The sequence below is a fragment of the Drosophila pseudoobscura genome, chromosome X (assembly GCF_009870125.1).
Source record: "Drosophila pseudoobscura strain MV-25-SWS-2005 chromosome X, UCI_Dpse_MV25, whole genome shotgun sequence".
In the NCBI taxonomy this organism is placed as follows: Eukaryota; Metazoa; Arthropoda; class Insecta; order Diptera; family Drosophilidae; genus Drosophila; species Drosophila pseudoobscura.
The window spans coordinates 39,343,678-39,368,978 of record NC_046683.1 but is presented as its reverse complement, the minus strand read 5'-3'; the positions used below and the strand labels follow the sequence as shown (position 1 = coordinate 39,368,978).

The window sequence follows — 25,301 nt, the reverse complement described above, 5'->3', positions numbered from 1 at the left end:
CTTGGTTTGTTTGTTCGGGTTATATAAAAAGCTACACTCTGCTTTTCGCCGAAATGTTCGAGAAATTCGATCCTCTCCGCTCCGCTTCGTTCCTTTCACTTTGCATCATATTGCATATGCTGCACGTTCGGCATAAACTACATTAGTGGCCCATTCATTGAACGTGATCTGATCTGGGCTGGCCGTCGAGCTTGGTCGACTTGGCTGTATGCTTGGCTTGCAGGATTATTATTCGATAGGTTTGTATAATATTCTTGTATATTTATAGGTAAAAAGCTTTGACAAGGCAACATAAGCTACAAAAGCTCTTGGGCAACAAAAAGAAGGGGGAGCGATCTCCCCTAAGGGATTGGGTCCTGGGTATTGGGGATTGGCGACATTGGAGGCAAATGAAAACGCGCTGTCCATGGAATATACAATACATACATACATTCAGATTGGTGTGTTCGAGTATATAAATACGATTATACTGGGGTATGTACGAGTATGTAGTTTGTTTTTCTGTTTTTCTGTTTTTTTCTTTTGTTTATTTGTAGTTTTGTGTAGAAAAAAAACTTACTTACTGAGTAATTGTAAATACATGTACATATATATTCATAGGCTTTATATATCCATTAGATTAATGCATTTGCAGATCTCTTAACTAGAATTTGTTTAGTTTTTACAATACATACGAAAATACTTTCAACATAAAACTGAGCGATTTTTGCATTTTGTTTGATGGAAGTGGGGATGAAAGATGAACGAAAGGTGAACGAACGAACATTCTTGTTTGGCAATCTCATAGTTCTCGTCGTTTCTCTACAACTTAGCATTAATTTAGTTTAGTTTTATTTAGGTTTTTCTTAGCATTTTCTTTGAACTGTCATTTCTCATATTTGTGTGTGTTTTTGTGGGATGCATGTGCAACTTGGAATGCGCTTTCCAGTGCGCTGTACTCCGTAACACTGTTTCGTCAAGCAGTGCCAAACAGTTGCGGGCCGTCCTTTTCAAACATTCAAATTTCGTTTAACATCAATGTATATTGAGCATTTTGTTCATCCTTACGCATAGATTATACTTGTGACTGTGGATTAAGTATAGTATATGAATTACCAATAGGAAACCAAGGAGTCCACATATTAACCAAATATTCAAGTCCTTATTCTTTTTGTTTTGTTTTTGTTTCTTCTAATGTCATGTTCTAGAAAGAAATGCTCGCAAGTCTTTTGTTCAGCGTTTTAAGTACTATGAAATGGTGGCTAGGTAGGATATGTGGGATAGGGTTTTGGGTGCGGGGAGTGGTAGTGGTAGTGGGGAAATGCAAACTTAATGTTACAACTTATTTATGGCATGTTTAAGTTAGTTATACTAAAGAAATTGTTCTTATCCCATGCTTCCGGCTTACTTTCATACATAGATCGTCCCTTCTCGCTTTACCTGCTAAATAAATGTAATTTTTCTTTGTTTGTAAGGCATTAATTTAAGATTTCTCTCTTTGCATACACATATATATATCTTAGGCTAGGTTTTCATTATCTTTTTGTTTTGTTTAATTTTGGGTTTTCTTTCTTACTTTTTCTACTGTGTGGCTGGGGATGGGCCAGGGGCTGGGGAGAAACAAAGCAATACAAAATGCAGCGAATACAAATAAATACGAACTAGAAAATGAAGCAACACGGGGACACGTGAATGGGGGTATTGGGATATCCCTGTAATCCCATTGTTTTTTGTCGAGCTTAGAGTGCTATGTGTGTATGTGTATGTGTAGATGTAGATGTGTAGCATTGGATATCGTATTGTATTTTAGTAAGACATTTAGTAAGAGTTACGCTGTGTACGAAAGTAAAGTAAAACCAACTCAGTTTTCCAATCAATCAATCAATCAATCATCATCATCGATGTTGTATCGATATTCCCGTTTGTTGTCCCCCAGCTGTGGCTTTGGCTTGTTCTCGTTTTAGACGACATTCATTTATACTCCACTATCGTTTGTGCACGCTGCGTGGTGTTTGAGGGCTCTCCTCTTCGGCCCACTTACACCGCCGAGTTTTTGCCAATGATCTCCCCGCTTCGCGAGTGCACGAAACGGCCATCGAACTCGATGGTGGAGTTCTGTTTGATGCTGCCTGTGGGTGTGCGCAGCGGTTCCTTTTCATCTCTATAGAAGAAAAGAGCATTTTTTGATTAGTTTGGATATTAATGTTGTGTGGCTGTTGGATTAAAACGATCCGCCATGCAAAGGTTGTCTGGCTCGCAAGCCATCTACTCGTAAAAGCTGTGTGACTGTACCAAAACAAGCAGTGCACTTACCTTATAGAGCTATATAACTACAGTAGTATATAAAACTATATCAACTATAGAGTGGCGCATGCAGTGCTAATGAGCGAAGATGAATAGATTGATGTGGTCGATAGATATATTAGGTGGATAGGTGATAGGTACACTAAGTAGGCAGTTAGGCAGGCAAGAAGGCGAGCACAGGCTCTCAACTCAAAGGAAAGATCAGAAGAAGATTCAGAGGCAGGATGCTAAGATTTATGGAGGAGGTGGTACGTACAATGGCGATGTCATGGGCGAGCCGCCCAGCTTTACTGGCGGCGGCAGTGGCAACGGTGACGGTGGCGGCTCCTTAACAAGCTGTCCACTGCAATAAGGTAGCGGAAAACGCCAACCGTAAAGACTGCTTGGTTAGATGGTAATTTGGTTGGTATTTGGTTTCGGTATTTGGTTGGTTGGTTGTTTGTAGGTTTGGTGGTTTTTGGATTGGTTTTTTAGTTGGATTTATTCGGATTTTTGTGTTGGATGAATGGATTGGAGTAATACATGATGATGTTCATTTAGTAGGAGAAGAGAGAGTACACATACAAATAGTAGATGATCTTAAATGAAATGATAACGATGATGGTTGTGTCGTGTGCGTATGTGTGTGTGTCTGTGTATGTGTGTGTGTTGATCAAAGACAAGTGGCGTTGGCAAATGAACAAACGAGAGGACAGTCTTGAGAAAGCAACTGACTGTACACAAAGAAGTTCCAGTTTGAAGCTCATCGCACATTTGACTACACATTGAATCACGCACAAGTCTTGTACTAAAATTAGCCAACAACTGAGGAGATCTAAGCACTTGTCTGTGTGTAGTGTTTTCTTTGTTTTTTGTGTGGAGATAAGAGTGGATTTTTTCTGAACTAAATGATTGGTGAGCGAGTGTGTGGCAAACTGAAAACTTTTGTATATTGCACTAAAAAACTGTATGACAAACGTAAGAGGTGAGCTTTGAATTTTAAATTTAATATTGAATTTTTAATTCGGTGCATTTTTTGGTTTAATTTTTGTGCCTGGTGCCGCACTCTCAGACGGATATCAGGGAATTGCGATTGAACAACAAGGATTTGGGACGCGCATAGACCCAATTGTACTCGAAGTCCGGTCGTTTGCAATTTCGGCTTTTGTTCGAAACGGTTAAGATAAAAAACACAACGAAAAAACACAAGAGATTGATTTTAATTCGATTTTCGATTCGGTTTTTCGATTGTTAGTGCAATATTCGTTTCGTTTGTGGGAAGATGGTCTCGAGATCCAAACAAAAGTAGTACTACAAAAGTTATCGAATATCGTTGATCGCCTTAGCGCTTACTTACCTTCCCAGCTTGGCCTCGTCATCGATCTCCGAGGGCGACCGCTTCGCCTTGCGGCACATGGCCGCCATCACCCCCATGTGCACGGTTATGCAGCAGAGTAGGTCCACAATTAAGAGCAGCAGCAAGACACCGCCCACGGCAATGCCCACAATGGCCGCTGAGGAGAGCACCTGGCGTTCGGCCACTTGGATCACATCGATACCTGTTAAGTGTTGCAGTGCGTGGAAGGTGCACAGAGATGCAGGATGCGTTTGGTGGAGGTGAAGGTGGAAGGGATAATTGTACTTGATTAGTAAATTGTCATTTAAATATATGTATGTATGTAGAATAGCATAGGTCGTATATCGCATATATCTAAGTAGGTGGTACAGTACAGTGCACCCTGGCACCGAGAACTATCCTATGGGCAGATCCTCCATTTAAGTCTAGTCTTACACATAAAATGATAATGATCGCGTCTTATATTATTTTTGGCGGTTTTGCTTTGGTTTATTTCCTCTGCTTGTTCTAAATTTTTTGGTATATGGTTAATGGTATTTTACATTTTTGTGTGTGTGTATTACTTGTTGGAAACCAAAAGAACGAAATTAGTCGAAACTTTAAAATAAAAATAAATATCGAAATAATAAACTTAATCGCAATGGAACCAAAAGATTAACAACCATACGAAAATCATACGGAAAATTCAAATTTCAGCACCAATTAACATGACATGAAAAGCAATTTCAAACAAAGCAACAAACTTATGGATACGAATTTTCATTTAGGCCCTATTTTTTCATGCAGCCTTCACAAGGAGGAGTTTTGGAGGGTGGGCAGGGGAGGGGCAGGGACTCAGCACAGAAGAATAGAAAAACAGAGACAGGAAAAAGATAGAGAGAGAGAGAGAGAGAGTGTGAGAGAGAGAGAGAGAGAGAGAAAGAGCGCGTAAGTGATAGACTGAGATAAGCACAAAAATGAACAATTTTCAAACGAATTTTCAGTGATTTTTTTATTTTTACAATTGCAAAATACAGAAAAATGCCAATATGCAAAGTATACAAGCAGTGTAAAGCAGATTAAAATTATGATTTACAAATCGTTTTCGCTTACGTAATATCTGTATATATGTGTATATTTGTGTGGGTGTACAGGGGGGAACAATATTTGTTTGGTGTATAAAGCATATATGTTATAGTATATGGTTGGTATAACATCAACATTTTTATACAGAAAATGATAAGCTTGATTCATTTGGTGTGTGTTTGAGAGTGCTGTCACGGTAACAGGGGTTTCGGTTTCAAAAGTAAAATATAGAATATAATTTTAATACAATATAAGAATTATTAAGAATCATTAATAAATTCCGTTTATGGACAGATCGATTGTTTTTGGGTTAATTTCGTGTGCATTGATAGAAATATGATATGTATAGTACATATATAAAAGGTACTATGATAATACTCGTACATATGGCTGGGGTTCTATTTCTGCAGTATTTTACCTTCCAAGCGGTGGGTGGGCTTTCCAAGCGGTGGGGTGGTGGTGTAATTCCCCGTTCCAAGTCATAGTCACACACTGCTTTCTTTTCAAGTATTTCTTTATTTACCCAAAAATGAACTGCTTAATTGTTAGGTATCGTTTCTTATTACACTGCTTACAAAATTCAAGACGCCCTATTCGGACTATGTGCGGGGGAGTGTGTGTCTGGTCTGTGTCCGTGCTTGGAAGCAATGGATAATGCACTGCTTGTGCTCCCCGTACTGCTTGTACTGCTTGCAGTTAGCTTAGAACCAACAAAAAAAAAACACTCGTCTTCTCAGCAACGTTAGGCGGGCTGAAATATTCTCTAGATGTACGTGTATATTGTATGTATATAGTATATAGTATAACTAGATATTGTAAAGATATAAGTTGCATTTTTCTTTTGTTGGGTTTACGATATATTTGGCTAGAAAACATCCATTTTGCTTGCTAAAAAATGTTTTGCTTGTATACAGGAATATCTGTCCCTATAAATTGAACTGCGTCCTAGTTGGGTTCTTCACTATTATTTAAGTACTATTATGCTCGTATAATAGATTATCCATTTTCATGAACGAATTAACCGAGAGGCTTTTGCTTTGTTTTTCATAATTCAATTACACCATGTGATAAAAATTCGTAGTGGAGCACAAGCCCGAGTCCTAGCAGTGTGCACTGCTTAAACGATGTTTTAACTTAGTTACTTATTGTCCCCTCTTAACGGTTAACGTATACGCTCAAAAAACAAACAGAACATAAGCTGCTTGCAAATGCTTCGAAGCGGAAAAGCTTTTGGCTAAATGTAATTTCTTTTTCAATAAATTGTACTCGTATGCATTTAATAATTGGTTAATTTTTGCTTTGTTTTTGGTTGTAGAATTTCACTAAAATGTTGTCTACTTTATGTACTAATTTCGTACGCTTGGCAGTGTTGTAAAATTCACATGGAACTAAGCGGAACGGGTTTTTGGAATCTTAGTCGTAGTTTTAATCGGAAGAATTGTGGACTCATACATAAATATACTCGTACATACAGGTATTTCTGTGGTACATACTAACTAAATAACAACAAATCAACAGTGACTTAGTGATTAAAACAAAGTCTCTAGCGGTTAGACATCGGTTATAGTAGGATGTATACAAGAAGTACGTCATCTTCATTATCAATACCGTTAATCGGTATTATGTATTCATATGATTCGATTTGGCATTCCGTTTCATTGACTATTATTTCATTATTTTTGTTTTTGTACAGGTAATGGAATGGTGACCGTTGGTGACCCATATCACCATAGGTGATATTTTTCTTCATATTGATCATATTTTCTACTTGAGCACATTCAACATATAGTATGTATTTATTTCCGCATTTTCATGATATTTTAGTATATTTTGTTTAGTTGATAAATGTTATCTTTTCTTTTCTTCGGCTTATTATTTACACAATGGAGACGACACAAACATCTGGGAAAGACAGAGAGAAGGGGTCTTTTCGTTGAAGATTCCTCCGTGCACTGGTTTCTGATTGGTGGCTGTTCGCTTAAGCAGTCGTCGTCGGCAGCAGTAGCAAAAGCGCGCAAGCAGTGGAAAGCAGTAGAACCAGCGGTGGGGCAGCAACAGCAACAGCTTGTCCGCCTTTTTGCTTGCGGGGATGTGGATTGTCTAGATGAGAGTTTCGAGGTTTTCGTGGGTTTTTTCGGTTCGGGTTTGTTCAGTATTTCGAGGTATTTTGTTTCATTTTACAGGTTTTGTTTTGCGTTCGATTTTATTTGTTGTAGTTTTGTGGGTTTTTAGCACCCACACAGCATAAAAGAGAGAAAAAACAAAGAAGAAAAAGTGGTAGAAGAAAAAAAGGAAGAAAAGGAAACACACAAAAAGAACATTTTTGTTGTTGGTTGGTCTTTTCTTTTTGAACATTACATTTTCGTTGTTATTTTTTATAGGCATTGTTTTAGTTTGATTTTAGTTTTTGGTTACTTTTGGGTTATTGGGGCGACGATGACGACGAATGTGTGGTGGTGGGTGTGTGGGTTAGTCCGATGTGTTCCAGAAATCTCTAGAGACCACGACCAGAGTTTGTGGCTGATGTTAGTGCTCCTGAAATCTCGAGGATTCCAATTCAATTGAATTTTCGACAGCTAGGTTAAGGGCTGACCCACAGGTGGTTTCATTCTGCTGAATGAAGGCAGTTCCGTGAAATTCAAGCTATCCAGCAATTTGTAGACGCTCCATGATGAAATTTTAAATTGAGGAGGCTTTAAGAGTTTCACTTTTTAATAGCTTATCATGGGATTAATTACTCGTGCTATTTGTAGTCGTACGGTTTCAGCTTATAGATTAGAGGGGGGAGATTTCAGGAACACCCACAATTACACTTCGTTCTAGAGCTTTCGGTTCGAATAGAGGTCGCCAGAACACACCCGGTTTGAGTCTTCTACTATTAAGGATTAGTTGTTTGTTCTTGTTGTTTGTTGTTTGCTAGTTTAGTATGCGAGTGTTTCATGTGTGTGTTTGCTGGCTGTTTGGTTGGTTGTTTGTTTGTCTGGCCGGAGGGTTGGGCATTTTGTTCTTGACGTGTGTTAGTGGTTGTTTGGTTAAGAATATTAGCTATGACTAAGTTGTTACTTAAATGCAGACACTAAATTGGTTGTATTGAGTAAGAGAAAATAGTGGGAGGAGGGATCAGATATTGGATGTAGCGGGGAGATAGGTTATAGGGATATAGTAGGACACAAGGTAGCGACAAAAACACACACAAAACACAAAGATACAAAGTGACAAACTAACAAATAGTATATATACTAAGTAGACGATGATGAAGAAGGAGACAGCAAGACAGTCACAGCGAGAACGAGCGAGTACGAGCGAGCGAGCGAGTGAAAGTGAGACAAATAGAGAGACAACGCAGGCATGTATTTCGATAAGATACGATACGATACGATATACATAACGATAACGATACGATACGATAATAAAAGAGAGAACGAACGAAATGTGGCATTGGCAGTAAATTACAGTTTGTTTGTTGGTTTTTCTTTGTTTTATTCAAGAAACTTTTGTTTTGTCGCTTATAATTGAAAAATTAACTAAAGAAATATAGAAATAGTAGACGCAGCTTGTAGAATACACAAACACAATTAAAGTTTCAATCAAATGATAAAATTAAGTTAAAATAAAAATAAAATAAAACTGGTGATTCTAGTGGATCCGAAATCAAAACAAAATATAATAGGGCATAAGATTAAAGACTTTCGTTTACTACATTAATTGCGTTTTTTCTTTTTGTGTTTAAGAGCTAGATAGATGGTTTACATTTAACAGGGTATGTATGTATGTATATTCGTGGGGGTCACACATTATTCAAACAAAAAATATTACAACACACAAAAATATAAAATTATGAATTGATTTTTCACTTTGAAATTTTCTGTTATAAATTTGTTTAATGTTTAGTGTGTTTTTTTCATTCTTTTTTGGTAAATATAATTAAGTAAATACTTAAGAATTGTATTAAAAAAAAAAGTATATGGAGAACATAATTAAGAATAATAATATTAAGGTATTTAGTGTTGATTTCGGGCTTGCGCGCATCTCTCATTATTTATTTCTATACAACTTCTGACATTTTGACTGATGCGCGCATGCACGCGCCGTATGAGACATGAATGTGGGGCATTGATGGGGGCTTTGATATTTGATTTGGCTTCTTCCATAATGTTTATCAACTGCGTTGCAGTACTTTTGCTGCTCAGTGTCTCAGTGTGTGTGTGTGTGTGTGTGTGTGTTTGTGGGTGGAATGTATAATATTACGGCCTACTGTTTATGGAAGTATTTACGGAGGAGAGTACGCTCTTCGTAGGATGCTCTAACGAAACGGAAGAAAACGAAAGGCGCATGCAAAACAAAAAGGATGTTTCGACAACAAAAGAACAAAGAAGATAGACAGAGAAAGAGAGCGAGAGAGAGTGACAGAGAGCGATGGATGATAAATGATAAGCGATAATGCTATAATGATAAGAAACAAGAGACAGGAGACGTTCCTTACGACTGTCAGACTGATTGTGTGAAAGGAAAGCAAAAGATCATGAAACGCAAGTTGAAATAAACACTACAGAAATATCGATGTATGTATGCAAAAGTAATCGATAAACGATAGTTGATAGTAGTTATATCTGGGGGTATATCATATATATATTATATATAGCATATATTTAGAGCAGTAAAAATCGTGTGGTGTTTGTGTTTTCGATATATATCGATTGTATATATATTGTATATGTATTGGTTTTTTTTTTGCTGGGATCTTGTAGATTATTCGAGAGGGCGGTTCTTAACCGATATGTATGCCTGATTCTGGGGCTCAAACAATGGGCCACACAGTGGATATTTAGTACGCTTGTGTGGCCCACTGTCTCTCCCCTCCCAGTGTGAGTGTTGAGCGTGTCTATCGTGTATCGATCGATCGATTGCAGCGATTTTGCTTTTCTCTTTCGATGATATGAGCTTTTGGGCTTTAGACTAACATTGAGGCTAGGACACTAACTAATGTTACGCTTATGGTGGTGGCCAGCGCAATGATTGTGGTGGTGATTGTTGTCGTGATTGTCGATGTGGAGGCTCTTGTGGTGGTCGTGAACAGTTGTTTGTGTAGCGACCCGACGCCGGAGTTGAACCCGGCCGAATAAAGCAACGTGCCGAGATTATTGTTAGCGGAATCAGACTCACCTCGTGTCGTCTTCATGATGATCGATGCCGGCGACGAGTAGCCGATGGCATTGTGCGCCTTCAGCTCGATGCGGTAGTACGTGTTGCCATTGAGGTCGGTCATCTCATACGATGTGGTCTCGACAACGTTCACCGTATTGCAGCTGTTCTCCAGCTCGGTCCAAGCTCCACTGATCTTCATGCCCTGCAAAAATAGATGATCAGTCAGTGGATGATGCTCTAGATAGAGTGCCATATCCTCTTACCGGACAGTACTTGATCTGGTAGCGATCGATCGGCTCCCCATTGTCGGCGGGCACTCCCCAGCGCAGCTCAAAGTGATCCGAGTAGGGCGAGACGACGACGGGCTCCTCCTTGTCGTGCTGGACGGGATTGTGCAGGGGCTTGGGTTCCTCAGGTGCTGAGCGACGGGGCGTGGACTGCTTCTGGTTGACGCCCCAGTTGCCGAGACCCACCTGGTTCCTGGCCGCGAAACGGAAGCTGTACTCGGTCTGGGGACGCAGACCCTCGACAATGTACGGGGAATCGGGGGACCAGCTGCGGTTGTATGCCGTGGACCAGTCGGGATTGAGGGCCTCCTTGTACTGCACGCTGAAGGCCAGGATGGGCAGACCCAGTTCGGTGGGGGGGCCACGGATGTCAAAGGTTATGGTGGTGGCCGTCAACTGGCGCGGCACTGCCGCCGATACGAACTCCGGCACGCGGGCCTCCTTCAGCTGCATGTCGTGCTCGGCGGTGCCGTGAATATTGGTCGCAATGCACTTGTAGGCGGAGTAGTACTGTCGGGTCACGGGATGGACGATAAGGTCGCTGCGGGGTCCGGTGCCTACGATCTTGAGGTTCGTGTCGTACAGCTCCTTGATCTTGCGGCCATTCCAGTGCCATTCGATGGTGGCGTTCGGGATGCCCATGGCCAGGCAGCTGAGGTTTGCCTTGCGCTGGTCCCACGTGAACACCGGCGGCAGGTCCTTCATCTGGCTAAAGTCCGGCCCAAACTCTACCGTGATGTGTCCCGTCTTATAGGCATCGGCGCCCTTGTTCCTTGCAATGCACTGATACAGGCCGTCGTCCGTCCTCTCCGCGTTGGCGATGCGCAAGGTGCCAGAGCTCTCGCCGCGATCCTCGTCAAAGTATCGCTCCAAAACAATCCGCTCATCGTCGACCTGAACGCCGGGCGAGTATTCCTCCTGGGTGCCCCAACGGCGGAAGGTAATGGCCGGTGCGGGACGTCCCTTGGCCCGACAGGTAATGGCAATCTCCTTGGTCCTGCCGCCAGTCACGTTGTACAGCTCGTAGATGGCAGGGCGCACCAGCACATTCAGCTTGGTCTTCTGATCCACAACTCCAGCCTTGTTCTTGGCCAGACAGGTGTAGGTTCCGTAGTCGTCCTCCCGCACCGAATTGATTGTGACCAGGCCCGTCTGTGGGTTGACTTGGAAGCGATCGGCGGTGGCAACATTTAGCTGTGTGGCATCCCGGATCCAGCTGATCTCGGGCACTGGCTTCCCGGTCGCTGTGCAATTGGCAGCAAAGGGTTTTCCCTCGATGGCCTCCAGGGTTGGCGGCAGGTGGACAATTACCGGCTGGATGAAGACCTCCACGCGAATGGTACGCTCCAACAGCTCTCCCGTATCGATGACAGCCGCCCGGCACGTGTAGATACCCTCGTCCGTCTCCTGAACATCATGGATGAGCAGGCCATGGGTCTGCACCACATATTTGTCGCCAGTGCGGATCTGCAAAGGATCAAAGGATTAGTTATGATGTGGAAGTGGCTCTCCCTTTTACTTACCGGATCTCCGTTGCGTAGCCAGTCAATAGTCGGATTGGGATCAGCCTTCACCTCGCACATGACCACGTAATCTTGGCCCAATGTCGGATACTGATTTTCTGGGGCATTTGTCCATGTAATGGCAACTGCAAAGAGGAATGAAAGGGGGGAACACTCGTTAGATCTTGAAGCAGAAGGGGAGACACAACGAGGCGTTCACGTACAAATTCCTGTGGAAAAGGTGTGCAAAAATTGTTTGATTTTCCCGACATTTACACAGCCAAAGAGCACACAGAGAGCTAACCATTCGACATAACGTGAGTCTTGGGACTAGGAAATACCCCCTAAATCTTCATGGGAAAGCAACAACAAACAAAGGATGAATGGTTTTTGTAACTATTCTCCTGCTTACAAAAATTACAGGCTATGCCACGAGTAAAGTTTATGATTTTAGCATTCGTAATGATTGTTCAAGCAATCGATCGATGATAAAACAATTAATAAGTGTACACTGTACATACATATACATATGTATATCATTTATGTGGCTTTATCTTTTGGTTCTTTTGGTCCTTAGAAGCACTTGTCGTTAAAGGTACATGGTTTTCGTTTGAGGTTTATGTAGAGACTTGCTGTAATAATGGTCCCTTGCGTTTGCTTTTTATGTGTTAAGAGTAGCTGTCGTTTGACGTGTTTGTTTTTAGAATCTCTAATTAGAATCCGTAAAGTGTTATGTCTGCCACTGGTTCGGCTGGGAAGTTGGTTATTCAAACATTGACGTGAAGCCTTCTAGGCTAGACTGGTCCAGATTGTGGAACTCCCACTGGCGATGCTAGTTCTCCTCTCCCTGCTGTCCCCTTTGGCCAGTTCCACCTACTAGCTCTAGCTCTGGTCCAACGTCAGGGTCTGCATGCATCAGTGCAAAATTGATTCCTGCTTTGAGTTCTTCCCGCATCAATCCAAAATGGTGCGGTCTCCGTCGCGGCCAGCGACGGCTCTCGTTGCGAGAGAAGTGATAAAGTGATAGTAGAAGGACGTTTTCATTTGAGAGCGTTCGGTCCGATTCACGGCAAGAACTGGTTCCGATTAGTTTCTGTACATCTTCTACGATCCAGTCCGGTACCAGCCTTTCTGAGCTCTAACGTTTTCCGACACGCAGAGAGCTTCTTAGAGTCCCTCAAGATTAAGAGGTATGGAAAGTGCAAACAACCCAATCGGAGGATGTGGAGGAATTGGAGGTGACTGTACGTGGCGTATACGTAATATAATTTTAAACAAACTGTCAGGCACATAAAAGCAATCCAAGCGGCGTCCAGCGCCAAAGCCAAGACATGTGCGCGACAAATCCTCAAGCAGCAAAGCCACGCACGCCCGTTCCACTGCTGGCTGTAAGGGTCAGTAGTCTCGCCTCTAACGAGCTGCTGCTGGTCGACAAAGACTCGGACTTGGACAGGGACTTGTACTTGTGCTTGTACTTGCACTCAGACTTGGCATCGGTTTGTGATTCCTGGGGTCCTGCCAATAAATCTAAACTGCAGTAGCAGCAGTAGCAGCAGCAGCAGTAGCAGCAGCAGCAGTAGCAGCAGCGAGAGATGACTTGGAAATTGAAAATGGGAGGAAAAACGAGCAAAAAGAAAAAGAAGGAATTGCAAAAAGCTGAAATTCCTAAATCAAATACTCGCCATACAATCCAAAGCACAAACACAAATAGTAGTAGACGCCACACAGCTGTGAGGCAGAGGCAGAGGCAGAAGCTGAGGCAGCAGTAGGGGGAGGGGGAGGGGGAGGGGGGAGGTGGAGCGTCCAGAGTCGAGTCGGAGTTGGGGCGTGAAGCGGAAGATTTTTCTGGGGCCAAGAGCTGTTTAGTTTAATGCGAAGAAAAAAATAATCAGAGAGGGGCTCGGCGCGTCAACCTCAAAGGCAAAGCAGCACAATGTAAAAAGTACAGATGTACAGCTTCACAGGTACAGTTGTGCTCAAAGGCTGAGACAGATGAGAGTGAGTCCAGGGCCAAAAATGGGTCGCTGTTGCATTGGAATATAATTTTGCATTCAAAGCGGAAATTGTGGAAGTCCTTCTTCGTTTTCCACAGCCATCGCTCTCTGCTGTCCCTGTCCGGGCCCTTCGATTTCCAACACGTGTATGGTCCCCAAATATTTACAGTTTATTTATAAATCAGTGTAATAACAAGCCATCTCAATCTCTCTGCTCTGCCCTGTCTGTTTGTCTGTCCGTCTGTCTCTCTTTCTGGCACACTCTCTCTGTCTGCTGACTGTCAAGCACAAACATGCACAGACATGCACAGCGACATGCACGGACATGCACCCTTGGATGTCCGGCATTCAGTTTGGCCAGAGAAGGAGATAGAAAAAAAGCCAAAGCAGAAGCCAAAATAACGGAAAGTTGTGTTAAAAACATTTTCTATTTGCAATTTTTTATTGGCAGTGTCTGGGTCTACACAGCTCCTTATCCCTCACGGCATCCTTATCCCAGACAACTGCTTACAGAAAGAACAGCAGCAGCAGCAGCAACAACAGCAGCAACAACAGCAGCAGCAGGAGCGTATACTCGTCCTCGTATTCGTACTTGCAGAATAAATAACCAGAAGGAAGGATCAAGCGCTGGTGAGCTGATACTTTGGATACCCTTGCTGGTGCATCGCAAAGATCTACTACCCAACTGAACGTGTGACTGAAGTGGGAGAAAAGTAGGAGAAAGACATGTAGCAATATAGCGGAAAATAGTGTCTAGCGTCATACTGCAGTTTACATCGGTCATAGAATATGTACATATCTAAAGATTCATGCCAAGGAGAGGGCTAGATATAGCGAGAAATACATACATATGTATATGAATATAAAGTGTCGCGCGTCATGCGGCAGCACTCCTTGGTTTAGTCAGAAATGCGCGCCAAAGAGAGTTGCTTCGAAAGAAGTTTCCTTGACAAATGCATAGATGTCCAGTAGACCCCAATAGAATTTCTCTTCCTGCATTCGTTATACCCTCTTCGAAAGAGGCTAACCAAAACTTTCTGCTGCTGTCACTTCACTTCTCTCCTTCTCGTTGTGTTCTTTACAGCTTCTCTCTTTTCCCTGCCTGCCGCATGCCTGCTGCACGATGCCGCCGCCTGCCGCATTGTCGTAGCGTGTGAGATTTTGTTGCTCAAACACTTTTCGCTGGCTCTGGCGTTCCACACACACACCCGCGCATATCCCCACCAGGAGTAGGAGAAAAGATGGACTAGTTTACGATTTCATTATTAGTTTGAACAAGGACACAAGCAAAAGCAGGAGGGCAGGAGAGCAGAGTCAGAGTTAGAGCTGGGTTCCTGGTGGCAGGATGGTCCCAAAGATGCCGTCGCGGCCACGGTCAAACATCAGACATCACAACATATTGAAAAAGTTGCAGCAGCAGCAACTTATTACAACAAAATACTACAGAGAAAGAGAACAGTGCAACAGTGCAACAGAGTTGTGGTGGTTGGGAAGAGGAGCTTTAGATTTGTGGCACTTAAAGATGACAGACGACAGCAGAACTAAGGCCTAAATATAGCTCTCTTCTACCAATTGTCGAATGATTGAAGCGCTTAAAGACTCATACAAATCATGACAATAAACATATTCTTTATATCAAATTAATCACGGAACATACTGCAATGGAACAGAGCAAAAAAACTATATGTACACAAACTCCTGAATAAACATCAGCCAGTAGGAAGGAAAGACACTTCAGAGTCGACAAATAATTGAGATATACAGCAGAATGGACAGGAGGAAAATGCTGCACATTGTGCCAGCCATTTGTGCATTGAGGCATCCTTCGGTAAGTCCTAGAAGCACACAAAACTTTCTTCTTAATGTCTGCAATCAAGATGATTAGTGTCAATTACATTGACCGGTAATGCCAATACAATGCAATGGCCAAAGGATGCCGGCAATTATCGGTTTCGAGTATCGATAGAGGTGTATAAATATTTAATTAATGCCTTGTCCGTACACACTCTCTCTCTCTCTCTCTCTCTCTCTCTCTGAAATGCTCCTCTAATGCGCCTTGTTTGCCTTCACAAAAGGAATGCTAGTCAAGTGTCTGCAAGAATGGAATCTGAAGGCGCTACTGTTTCTGGTGTGCGTCTGCCTCTGGCGGAAGTTCTGTGCGTTTCGAAAAATATGCGTTTATGAAAAGCATAAATATTGAAATATTAAGCTGTGACTGTGCCACAAACAATGATATGTAAATATACCACTGCGTCTGTCCCTGGCTCCCATGCATGTTGGCTTTCATAGGAAAAGTAAATCTTGCAATTTGCCTACAGCTTAGCATTCAGCCACCTACGACGAGGAGGAGTACGAGAAGTAGCTCTTCGTGTCGTGTCCCTGGCTGCTTATTTGCTTAACTAAATGCAACTTCTGAGTTGTCAACACAATGCCAGTGGGGCAGTGCGGCAGTGCGGCAGTGGCAGTGGCAGTGGTTTTGGGGCTCCCTCTGATTCTGATTCCTCTTCATGTACTCGTATCTGGTGTTGATAACTAACTGCTGTTGGGTTTTGTATTTGAAAGCTGGTCCAGTCGGTTGCACGTTGCACGTTGAACGTTCAGCGTTCAACGTTGAGCGTCGAAGGGTAGGACAGGAGACAACAGGGGCTGATGGCTGGGGCTTACCACAGGCTTAACATGGAATATTCCAGCTCGGAAGTAGCAGCTCTTTAAAATGTGAACGACAGACGACACTACACTCAAAACACAAGGCGCACACACGCCTTGACCAAAAACAATTAAAAGTATGCAAAAACGGACCACTACTCATTGATTAAGACTTTAGTTATGGCTAGGGCATTGTACCACGGCTTGTTGCTGGCATTTTCCAACACTGGAACTGATCAAAACTAACAGACTAACAACTATTCTTCGACCAAGCCTTATGGTCGCCATAGACAGGGGCTGTACCTAGGCATTTCCTGGCCTTTTTCAACATTTCAAATTATCACATACCACCCATATCCTTCCTTTGTCAACAGTAGATCAAACAGAATGACCCACACTAGTTGTGCAGTCGTTAGCATTCGTTAACCAACACTGATAGCAACCATAATAGCAGACTGGAACTGTACCATGGGCCCCGAAAGCTGATTCAAGCTATGGGAACGGATTTCGGAGCTTTTACAAATTTTACAGCGCTACCTGCACACCTCATTCTCTTGGGCTATACCACGTATAGTGTGCCTTGGCATTTGTCAACACTGGTGTCAATGGTGCCCACAGATATACCCCGTCATTCAACCAGAGGACAAACCCAAAATCAAACAAAAGGCCGTACTCGACTGCGACATCGAACTGGAGAGTGTGAAGAGGGGAGATTGGGAAAAGTGTGGAAAGGAGGATGGTGGCAGGAATGGAGTGCCCATATCAGGCACAAATTGTTACGAAGCAAAATATTTGATTTCATTTCAAGCGCAGCAACAACCTCGTACTGGTCCGCAGCTCAATGTGAGGTTTGCCAGGAAATAACAGGACAGGACGTGGGGTTCGGCAGAGGCAGAGGCAGAAGCAGCGGCAGCAGTTCCTCACATATCACGAACAGACAAAGTGGTTCCACAGGAGCGGGGAGCCGTGGTTTGTACCGTGTGCAATGAGAACGAACTTTAAATTGCTTAGAAAAATCAATCTCGTAAAAGTTTTTCGAGCTGGAGCGCGCACGGTAGAGCACGGCAGTGCCGCCGTTTATGTGCACTCGACTATCCATTCCGTTCTTCCCAAAAGGGGGATTCTATGGCTCGCTCTGGAAGAAGGTGTGTGCGTGTCGTGTCCTGCTTATGGGGAGACGTGTTGTTGCCTTCTTTTCGTGTGCGTGTGTCTGTGAGGATGGCTGCTCGATTGCTTTGTGCTGGACGCATCCATTTTGTTTTATACATGTCTGTTGCACTCCTCTCCCTCTCTTCTATTTTGTAATGAAATCCAAGCGAAACTGTAATTTCTTACTGCTGGCAATGCCGCAATTGCTCCGCACTGCACTGCACTGGACTGCACGCTGTACTTCAAAGTGGCTGCTCTAGCTGGAACCGTGTGTTGGGGACACAAATTGCTAACAAGATAAATGAATCGTGTGGCAGGCACTGAGGAGGAATCACGTTGAACGGCGATTACTCTCAGTTCCAGTAACCAGGCGGGTTCGCCAATCAAAATGGTGACAAGTCAAGCATGACAACAGCCAGTAGCAAAGTAATGACAAAGTTCTTTCACGCCGGGGACTACTAAGCCCCGTTCTTCAATCAGATATTAGCGGAGGTCAAGGAAAAGTATTTGTTACTTTATTAAACGTTTCCATTGTGCGATCACAGATTATAATATATTAAAATAGATGTCCCTTATTGGTGTGTATAGAAATACTATTACATGTGTCATGCGGCAGTGCACATCGGTCGGGTTCTACCTGGGATCCTGGGGTTCTCGATGGCAGCAGACAGTTTTTCGTTTTGATCCAGTATCCAGATAAATGCTGTCATTTACAGTCAGCTACGAGTTGCTACGATCAGTGTTGGTCAGAGATTTCGTCACATTATTCTTCAAAGATTCTGCTCTTGAAATTTTCCTCTAAACTGTACTTATTCTGACAGACTCTGCTGCTCTTTGTTCTCTGTTCCAGTGTTGAGAAATGCAAGGAGCATTTCATGGTACAGTCCCGTTCCATAGCTTCGATCAGTGCTTGACAGAGAAAGCTATGCTCTTTTTCTTTTAAGACTCTTCCTCACACTACTGTACTTCCCCTGACAGCCTCAGGCTGCTCATTGATTGAAATTGAAAATTACATTTGACTGAAGTACAGTACCGCCCTACAGTACAGTACAGTACCACCATTCAAAATACTTACCATTAAAACGGAACAACAGCAACAAAAAAACACAAAGGACAATAACACTCATAGTAATGATAATGATAACGATAACGATAATGATAATGAGAAAGCGAATGCGAATCATCATTATCGTTTGCTTGAGAGAAGAGAGGTATTCCGTGTGGAAGGGAGAAAAGAAGAAGGAAGGAAAGAGAAGAGAAGAGAAGAAGGACTCACCATAAGTTGTAATTGTGACGCTCGTCTCGAGAATTTCTGTATTTGCATAGGACGCAGTGCAGTAGTACTTGCCGCCCATCTCCACCGTCAGCGAGGAAATCATCAAAGCGAGGCTCTCGCCGGGCAGCGTCTCCGTGTACATCGGTGGCTGGTTCCGTCCCGTTCTGTGGATAGGTGGATGGGGGAGAAACGGATGAGCTTTTTTTTGGGGATCTTACATTTCAGAGTGTATTAGTAACAGAACAATATGCACTTTAAATGGTAGAAGAGCACGAGTATAAGTATATGCTTAAGGTGGGGGGAACAAAATTATTATTTTTATGCACAATGATTATAACGATTGCTGTGTGGCTGTGTGGCTGTGGGGCTGTGGGGCTGGATGACTGCGTGTTAGTTCTCCTTTCTTCTCAATTTGCATGCCTTTTCCCCACACAAATGTGCTACGCATTTTTTCCATTTCCCGTTACCCGTTCCACGTTTCCCTTTTTCGCCATACGAATGTAAATATGTATATTTTCTCGCATTTTCCACCAAATTTGCCAGCTAAATGGGAAAATTCCGTTGGCTTTTCGTTGTGTGTATGTGAGTGTGTGTGTGTGTGTGTGTGTGTGTATGCCGCAAGCATGAGGTCACCGGCACTCGGGGACTCGTCGCTTTTCGCTCTGCTTTTCTGTGTGTGTGCATGGCACGGAACTCCTTTGTTGCAAGCATCAGGCAATAGTATAATCCAAGTAATTGGGTGATTCTGGTTTTTTCAGTCTGTGCATTTCTATTATTCCGAATTCAATTATATTTCTCTTTTAATGGCATAACCGCTTCCCAACTGTTCCGTTACCGCTTAACGATTATTGTTTCGAATCTATCCAAAAATCAAAGGAAAGCTATCGACCGGGTCTATGATCCTGTTGGAGCTTTCGCTCCTGACAGCTTTACAAGCATGTCGGAAATCCTTTTCATAGCCGATTCTGCGAGTTAAATTTTGATGGCTTTATAAAACTGGAAACTTTGCCAGGACTGCTGGCCATGTGGAAAATTTCACGCCTCTGCCTTTCATTTCCATGCGATTTGTGCACGAATTTGTGTACAGTAAATCGCACAAAGCCAACAAATTATGGCAGAAACGAACATGGAACATGGAACGAACCCCCGACTCTCTCGAACTGCTCTTGGTGCCTGCCCATTGAGCAGCTCACGTACTAATTAATTAAAAAAGTTTCCATGGGGCTCCCCCGAAACTAAATATGCATAGAGGAAGAGTAGAAAGGCAGAGGGAGAGGGAGCCGTTATTATTATGATTATTATGAGAGTGGGCAAAACAAAAACGAGAACTGAAACGGAAACGGAAATGAACGCAACGATAGCAAATGTACACAGCAGCAGCAGCAGCAGCAGAAATAAGAAGTAGAAGGAATAGGAAGGCTAGGCATTGAAATGGACGATACCCTTGGAGAAACAAAATTTTGCAGATGATAAAGTTATCCCCAAACAGCCCCAATCGCGGATAGAATAACAGAAGAATCACCACAGAAGAGGCGCCTTATGCAGTGGCGCCCATCGCTGTAGAAAGATCTTCCATTAGAGGTCCATGCTTTTGCAGCTAAAGAAGCGATCTTAGCGATCGACCATTGTTGAACAGGCATCTTATGCCGTAGTCCTAAGGATCGATACTAATCGAGACTGGTGGCTGCCTGGGTTTAAATGTGTTTTGTGTTATGCGGAAGCGCCCATCGGTCATTGTTTGGAAACCTCTGGAGGTGGCAGTGCATTGCAATGTGATCATAAATAATTCCTGCTTGAGTCCTTCATCCAGGGTATGAAAAAGACAGAAGGATTCGGCCTCCAGATGAAGCAGAGATTTCGAAAATAACTTTCCGACTTGAGAGGGGTACAGGCGGCAGAATGCAGAAGGCAGGGGAAAGCCTGTAGGAGGCAGTGTACATATTGCGAATGGATTGCAATCCATGGAATAAACGTAAAGTCAACGCACGTTCCTCCGCCTCGCACCGCCTCCGCCAAAATATCCTTCCATCCAGTCGCCCGTCCCTTTGCGGATTTCAATTTTTTGACAGTCGTCGTCATCATCAACATCAGCCTCCTGCCAGCCTCTGCCCCGTGCCACCCCCTTCTTCAGCTTTTCCTTCTACTATTTTTCCCTCTACTTTTGTTTTTACGAATGTAATTGGTTTTATATATTGAACGAATACATTTTTGTGTTTGTTTGCATTTGTGTGTATGTGTGTGTGCGGGGGAGTACGGGTACGGCTACGGCTACGGCTACGGCACTGGAATATGGTATCCGGAATTCCGAGTGGAATATACGGAGTGGAGGCACAACCTGCGTTCGATTTGCGTTTCGCCCAATTGTTGCCAGAAAAATTCCGACCAAAAAAATACGTATGGCATGCGGCGTATTTGTTTGCCTTACAAACACACCCACACACACACACACACACACAATCGTGCAAACACAGAGGCACAGATGTGCGTGTGCGGTGCATAGAAAACGTCGGCGTTGCCTGCGCCCCGAAAATTATGCTAACAAAAGTTGTCGGAGAGCCAACAACTGGTTTGACTCCGAATGGAGTCTCGACGGAGGGATACCCTGTACTTAGAATGCCCTCCTCCTCTTTCTGCAAAAAGAAAGCCCAAAGGAAGGTACCTCAAATATGTATCACGCGTTGTCCAGTGCCGCCCATCGGTCGATTAGGCTAAAAAACTCCAAATTTATAGTATTTTCGACGGCTTTAGCTCATGAGAGTCCACTAAAACCAGTTTCTCCACCCACTCGCCTCAGCAATCTGCACTATTTTTCGATCCCTTGCAAAGGCATTTTCTTCGCTGACAGGGTATCAGCGTGCACTGGGAAAAAACGCAGCGACAGCGTTGGCGATAAGAAAGGGGCGGAGATGGGGAGTGGGGGAGTGGTTGGAAATGCGGTTCGAAGCGGAAGAAGACATTGTGCAGAAAAAATGTCGCTGCATATTTGCGTTCGGATTTTTAATATTGCGCCAAGCAGTGCACACACATAAACACAACACACACACACACACACACACACACACACACACACACACACACAAATAAAAGAGAAGGGCAAAAAAAGAACCGCAACAAGAACAACCAACAAAATAAGAGAGAGAATGAGACAGGGACAGGGACAGAGGCAGAGGCAGAGGCAGAGTGGGAAAGAGACGTTTCGCATACGTGAAAATAAAAAACTTTCCTTTCTTTATTTTGCTTGTGCTTGATTGTCTCTTGGGTACATCATTGTGGTTGTCTCTGTCACACAAGCATCATGCCTCTCGCTCGCACACACCATCTCCCTCCCTCTTTTTATAAAATCCTATTGGCGCCTCGGGGACTCTCCTTTTTTTATTGCATTTCTTTTGGCCGTTAGATGCGCATCAAGATGGCGCTTTTGTCGTTGTTTCGACTGCGATTGTCGCTGTTATTGAATCCTGGAATGAGCCACCAGGGAGCAGCAGCCGTGATTCAAGGAGCCGCGAGTCTGCTGCAGGGATTTCCCTGCATTCATAGTAACATACTCCTGCATCTGCCACAATCTTCGACATTTATCTGTCGTCTGCTATGCCCTCTGTTCTGCTGACACGGACAATGGCTTCCACACGCTCACAATCCACAGAGCGATCTTGCAATCAACAGATCAGCTGTCTATCCTCTCCTGAAGTCTATCTTATCCCAAGGGAATGCCCTAGCAGGGATCCACCTCTTAATCTTTTGGGAGGGACTCTCCCTAGTCCAGTTTCCCCGAAATCTAATCCAAAGTAATGAATCTCCACTTCACTCCCACCAACCTTCATAATGCATGCCACTCCTCAAATTACTGGCACAATTCAAAGCCCTGATCTACTGCCATGCTTGCAGCTGGAGGCAAGCCCCCAAATGCCAGTCCCCACAAAGCAGCAGCGGCGGCGGCGGCGGCGGCGGCGGCGGCAAAAAGCCCCCAAAAATGCGGACAATGCACGGCCGCAGAACTATGCCGAACTTAATCGTTTTAATTAACTCGAGGAGGGGGAAAAAACAACGCCTCTGACGCACCCACCCCCTTCTGTCGAAACCCCGTTGGGTTTTTGGCAGCTTAATTACATTTCGCGCCTGCAAATATGCAATGCAGAAAACGGTGCGCACTGTCCAGAGTGGGTGTGGGTGTGGAAGTGTGTGGGGCGTGGCGCCTCCCCCAAAAAAACAGTCAGCGAGAAGCCCAAACCAAAAAACAAAAGAAGGAAAGTATGTGCAGCACTGGAAAGGGGCCATATCCTGGGAATCACGAAATCCGCGAAAGTATCGCTCAAGCAAGGGTTGTTTTTGTGTACCGACTTTGATCGGAACTAAAGAGGGTTACCGATCGAAATATACGACATTTCATTCCGTTTCTTGGAAGCCCAAGAAACTTATCCCTGAGGTATGTTCTACGATAATGAAAAGAGAAGAACCATTGCTTCAACGATTATCGGATTGCCGATAGTTTTCGATAAATTCTGCAAATATGCGTCACTTGAAGCCAGAAAAAGTTATCTATGAGAAAGAACTTTACTTATATTTCTGACTCTACCAAAATAAAAGGGTATCCCAAATGGAGAGAGCACATATCGCCTCCACAGAGCACATATCATCTGCAGGACCCAGGGATATGCATAGCGAGAGAGATGGTGTCCCTGGTGTCTGGTTTTTGGCCATCGAAGTCAACGCGCGAGTGCGTGTGTCTGATGCCTGATGGGATGTGATGTGGATGCCAGAATTTCCAGCATAATTTCCATCCAGCAAGCGATAATTAAAGCTAAGCAAATAAAGAAATACCCACACACACAGCAAATAGTGGCACTCGCAGAACCCTAAAAATGCTGTTGACCAGCTGGAAATATGAGCAAAAAATAATACAAAATGTTTTTTGGGCCAAAGCCAAACATGAAAATTTGCACTCGCCCAAGTTTTGCTTCTCCTTCCCTGAACCCCTGACTGAGCCTCTAAAGCTCTGAACCTCTGAAGAGGAAAACGAGGTTAATTGGCACGCAATCGAGGGGTGGTTGCCCCCTCGGGGGTTCACCCTTTTTCAAGCGGGGAAAGAAGGGACTGAGAGCTAAGCATTGGCCGGGTCCGGTGTCGAGCCCGTCTCCCACCGCCCCACCTCCCCACCTCCCCATTTCGGGGTCAGTCGGCAGGCAAATTAATTAACACGATTTCGCTTTTCACACGCACACCTCCCATCACTCGTTCTTTGCAAGTCCGGATCTGAATATATTGCCCAAGAATTCCCATTCGCATTTTCCACCGCAGTTTCCTCTTGCGCATTTCCCTTGGCTTCTGTCTGATATGTTTCCCAGGAGCCTAGAAAAAAGAAAAGCTTTCACTCGGATTCCTTGATTGATTTCGCCAGCGAATGCAATTTTACGTAATTTCTTTTGGGGCAATGTTGGGATTTTTTGCAATTGGAAGATTGGAAGTTTTTTCACTCGGACACTGACGGAAGCAGCTCCAAGCCTTAGTTCTCTTTGTGATGACTGTACCTGTAGTAGGATGGACAGGTGTGTGAAGATATCACTTGATGTTCGTCCACTTCATCAGCGGATTTCTCCTTTCTGTGACGCACACAACTGTACCTTCAGGCAGAAATCGAATTCTGGCAAATCTCATTCCATACACACTTTCTTCTGTACTTTCTTCTGCCAGAACTCACTCTCAAATTCAGGCTCTCAAATGTCTGCTCGACTTTCCGCAGGGTATCTCCATCTATAAGATTGATTTGTCACACTGTTCTTAAACATAAGTGGATGAGGGGGTTAGTACAACAGCTAATTGAATGGAATTGCATGAGGAGAGCAAACCATCGCTGATGGCAAAGGATATGAGGCGGGGGATTGATGTGTGTGTGTGTGTGTGTGTGTCAAAGGTCGGATGTCAAATGGCCACGCAAAATGCATTTCTCTCCGTATTACAAAATGAGTTAACAACAAATGAAATCAAATCAAATCAAATCAAAGTTAAACAATTAATCATGCCACAAAAAATAAGAACATCAACAAGAGAGCAGGAGCGGGTCTACGAGGGGGAAGACTTCGGAAGAAGACACCGAAGATGCCGTCCAAAATACCCTTGCAGAATCAAAAATGCTCTAGACTGGAGAGGAATCCTCAGAGAACGGCCTTCCGATGGAAGGATACATGCATTCGACTACAATCTTGGGTGTGTACTGTACTCTTTTTCATTCTGCCAGGGTATGGGACTTGAGAGGTTTGGGTTCTCTGTTCATTTCTTCGAGCCTCTCTCTGGTTACTGCGGAGTTTTTATTCTTGCAATTACTCTGAATACTGAATACTGAATACTGGTTGCAGTTACTGTTACTGTTACTGTTACTGGGGAGGTTACTTTTAACAGTCTCTGTGGCACTGTTTACTATGAAATGTTGTTGCATGTCGCGATTTTCACTTACGCTTTCCTTCTATTCCCCTTGGAATCGTACAGTGGATCATAATTGGGCCTACAATACAATACGGGGTATATGGTATACGGATATATGTATCAGTGTTTGGATTTAGGAGCACTCTGCACTTGAATGCACCCAAAAAGAGCGAACCAAGATTAAGCCAAGGGAATGGCGGC

General features: G+C 43.6%; 1 protein-coding gene across 7 annotated transcripts in view; it reads right to left on the bottom strand.

The window, feature by feature from the left end:
• Positions 1-781: 781 nt before the first annotated feature.
• Fas2 (fasciclin 2) overlaps positions 782-25,301 on the bottom strand; it is an 80,042-nt gene continuing 55,522 nt past the window's right edge. The window contains exons 4-11 of one of the 7 annotated variants that reach the window (XM_033384319.1): positions 25,132-25,179; positions 18,684-18,847; positions 11,640-11,764; positions 10,093-11,583; positions 9,848-10,031; positions 3,620-3,821; positions 2,540-2,662; positions 782-2,140 (exon numbers count right to left, since the gene is read on the bottom strand). In XM_033384319.1, the coding sequence (XP_033240210.1) occupies positions 2,017-2,140; positions 2,540-2,662; positions 3,620-3,821; positions 9,848-10,031; positions 10,093-11,583; positions 11,640-11,764; positions 18,684-18,847; positions 25,132-25,179 (2,461 nt within the window). In that variant the 3' untranslated portion in view covers positions 782-2,016. Of the gene's footprint in view, positions 2,141-2,539; positions 2,663-3,619; positions 3,822-5,180; positions 6,785-9,847; positions 10,032-10,092; positions 11,584-11,639; positions 11,765-18,683; positions 18,848-25,131; positions 25,180-25,301 lie in introns of those variants that run through there. The other 6 variants (XM_015186877.2, XM_001354442.4, XM_015186876.2 and 3 more) reach the window with 6 other exon arrangements.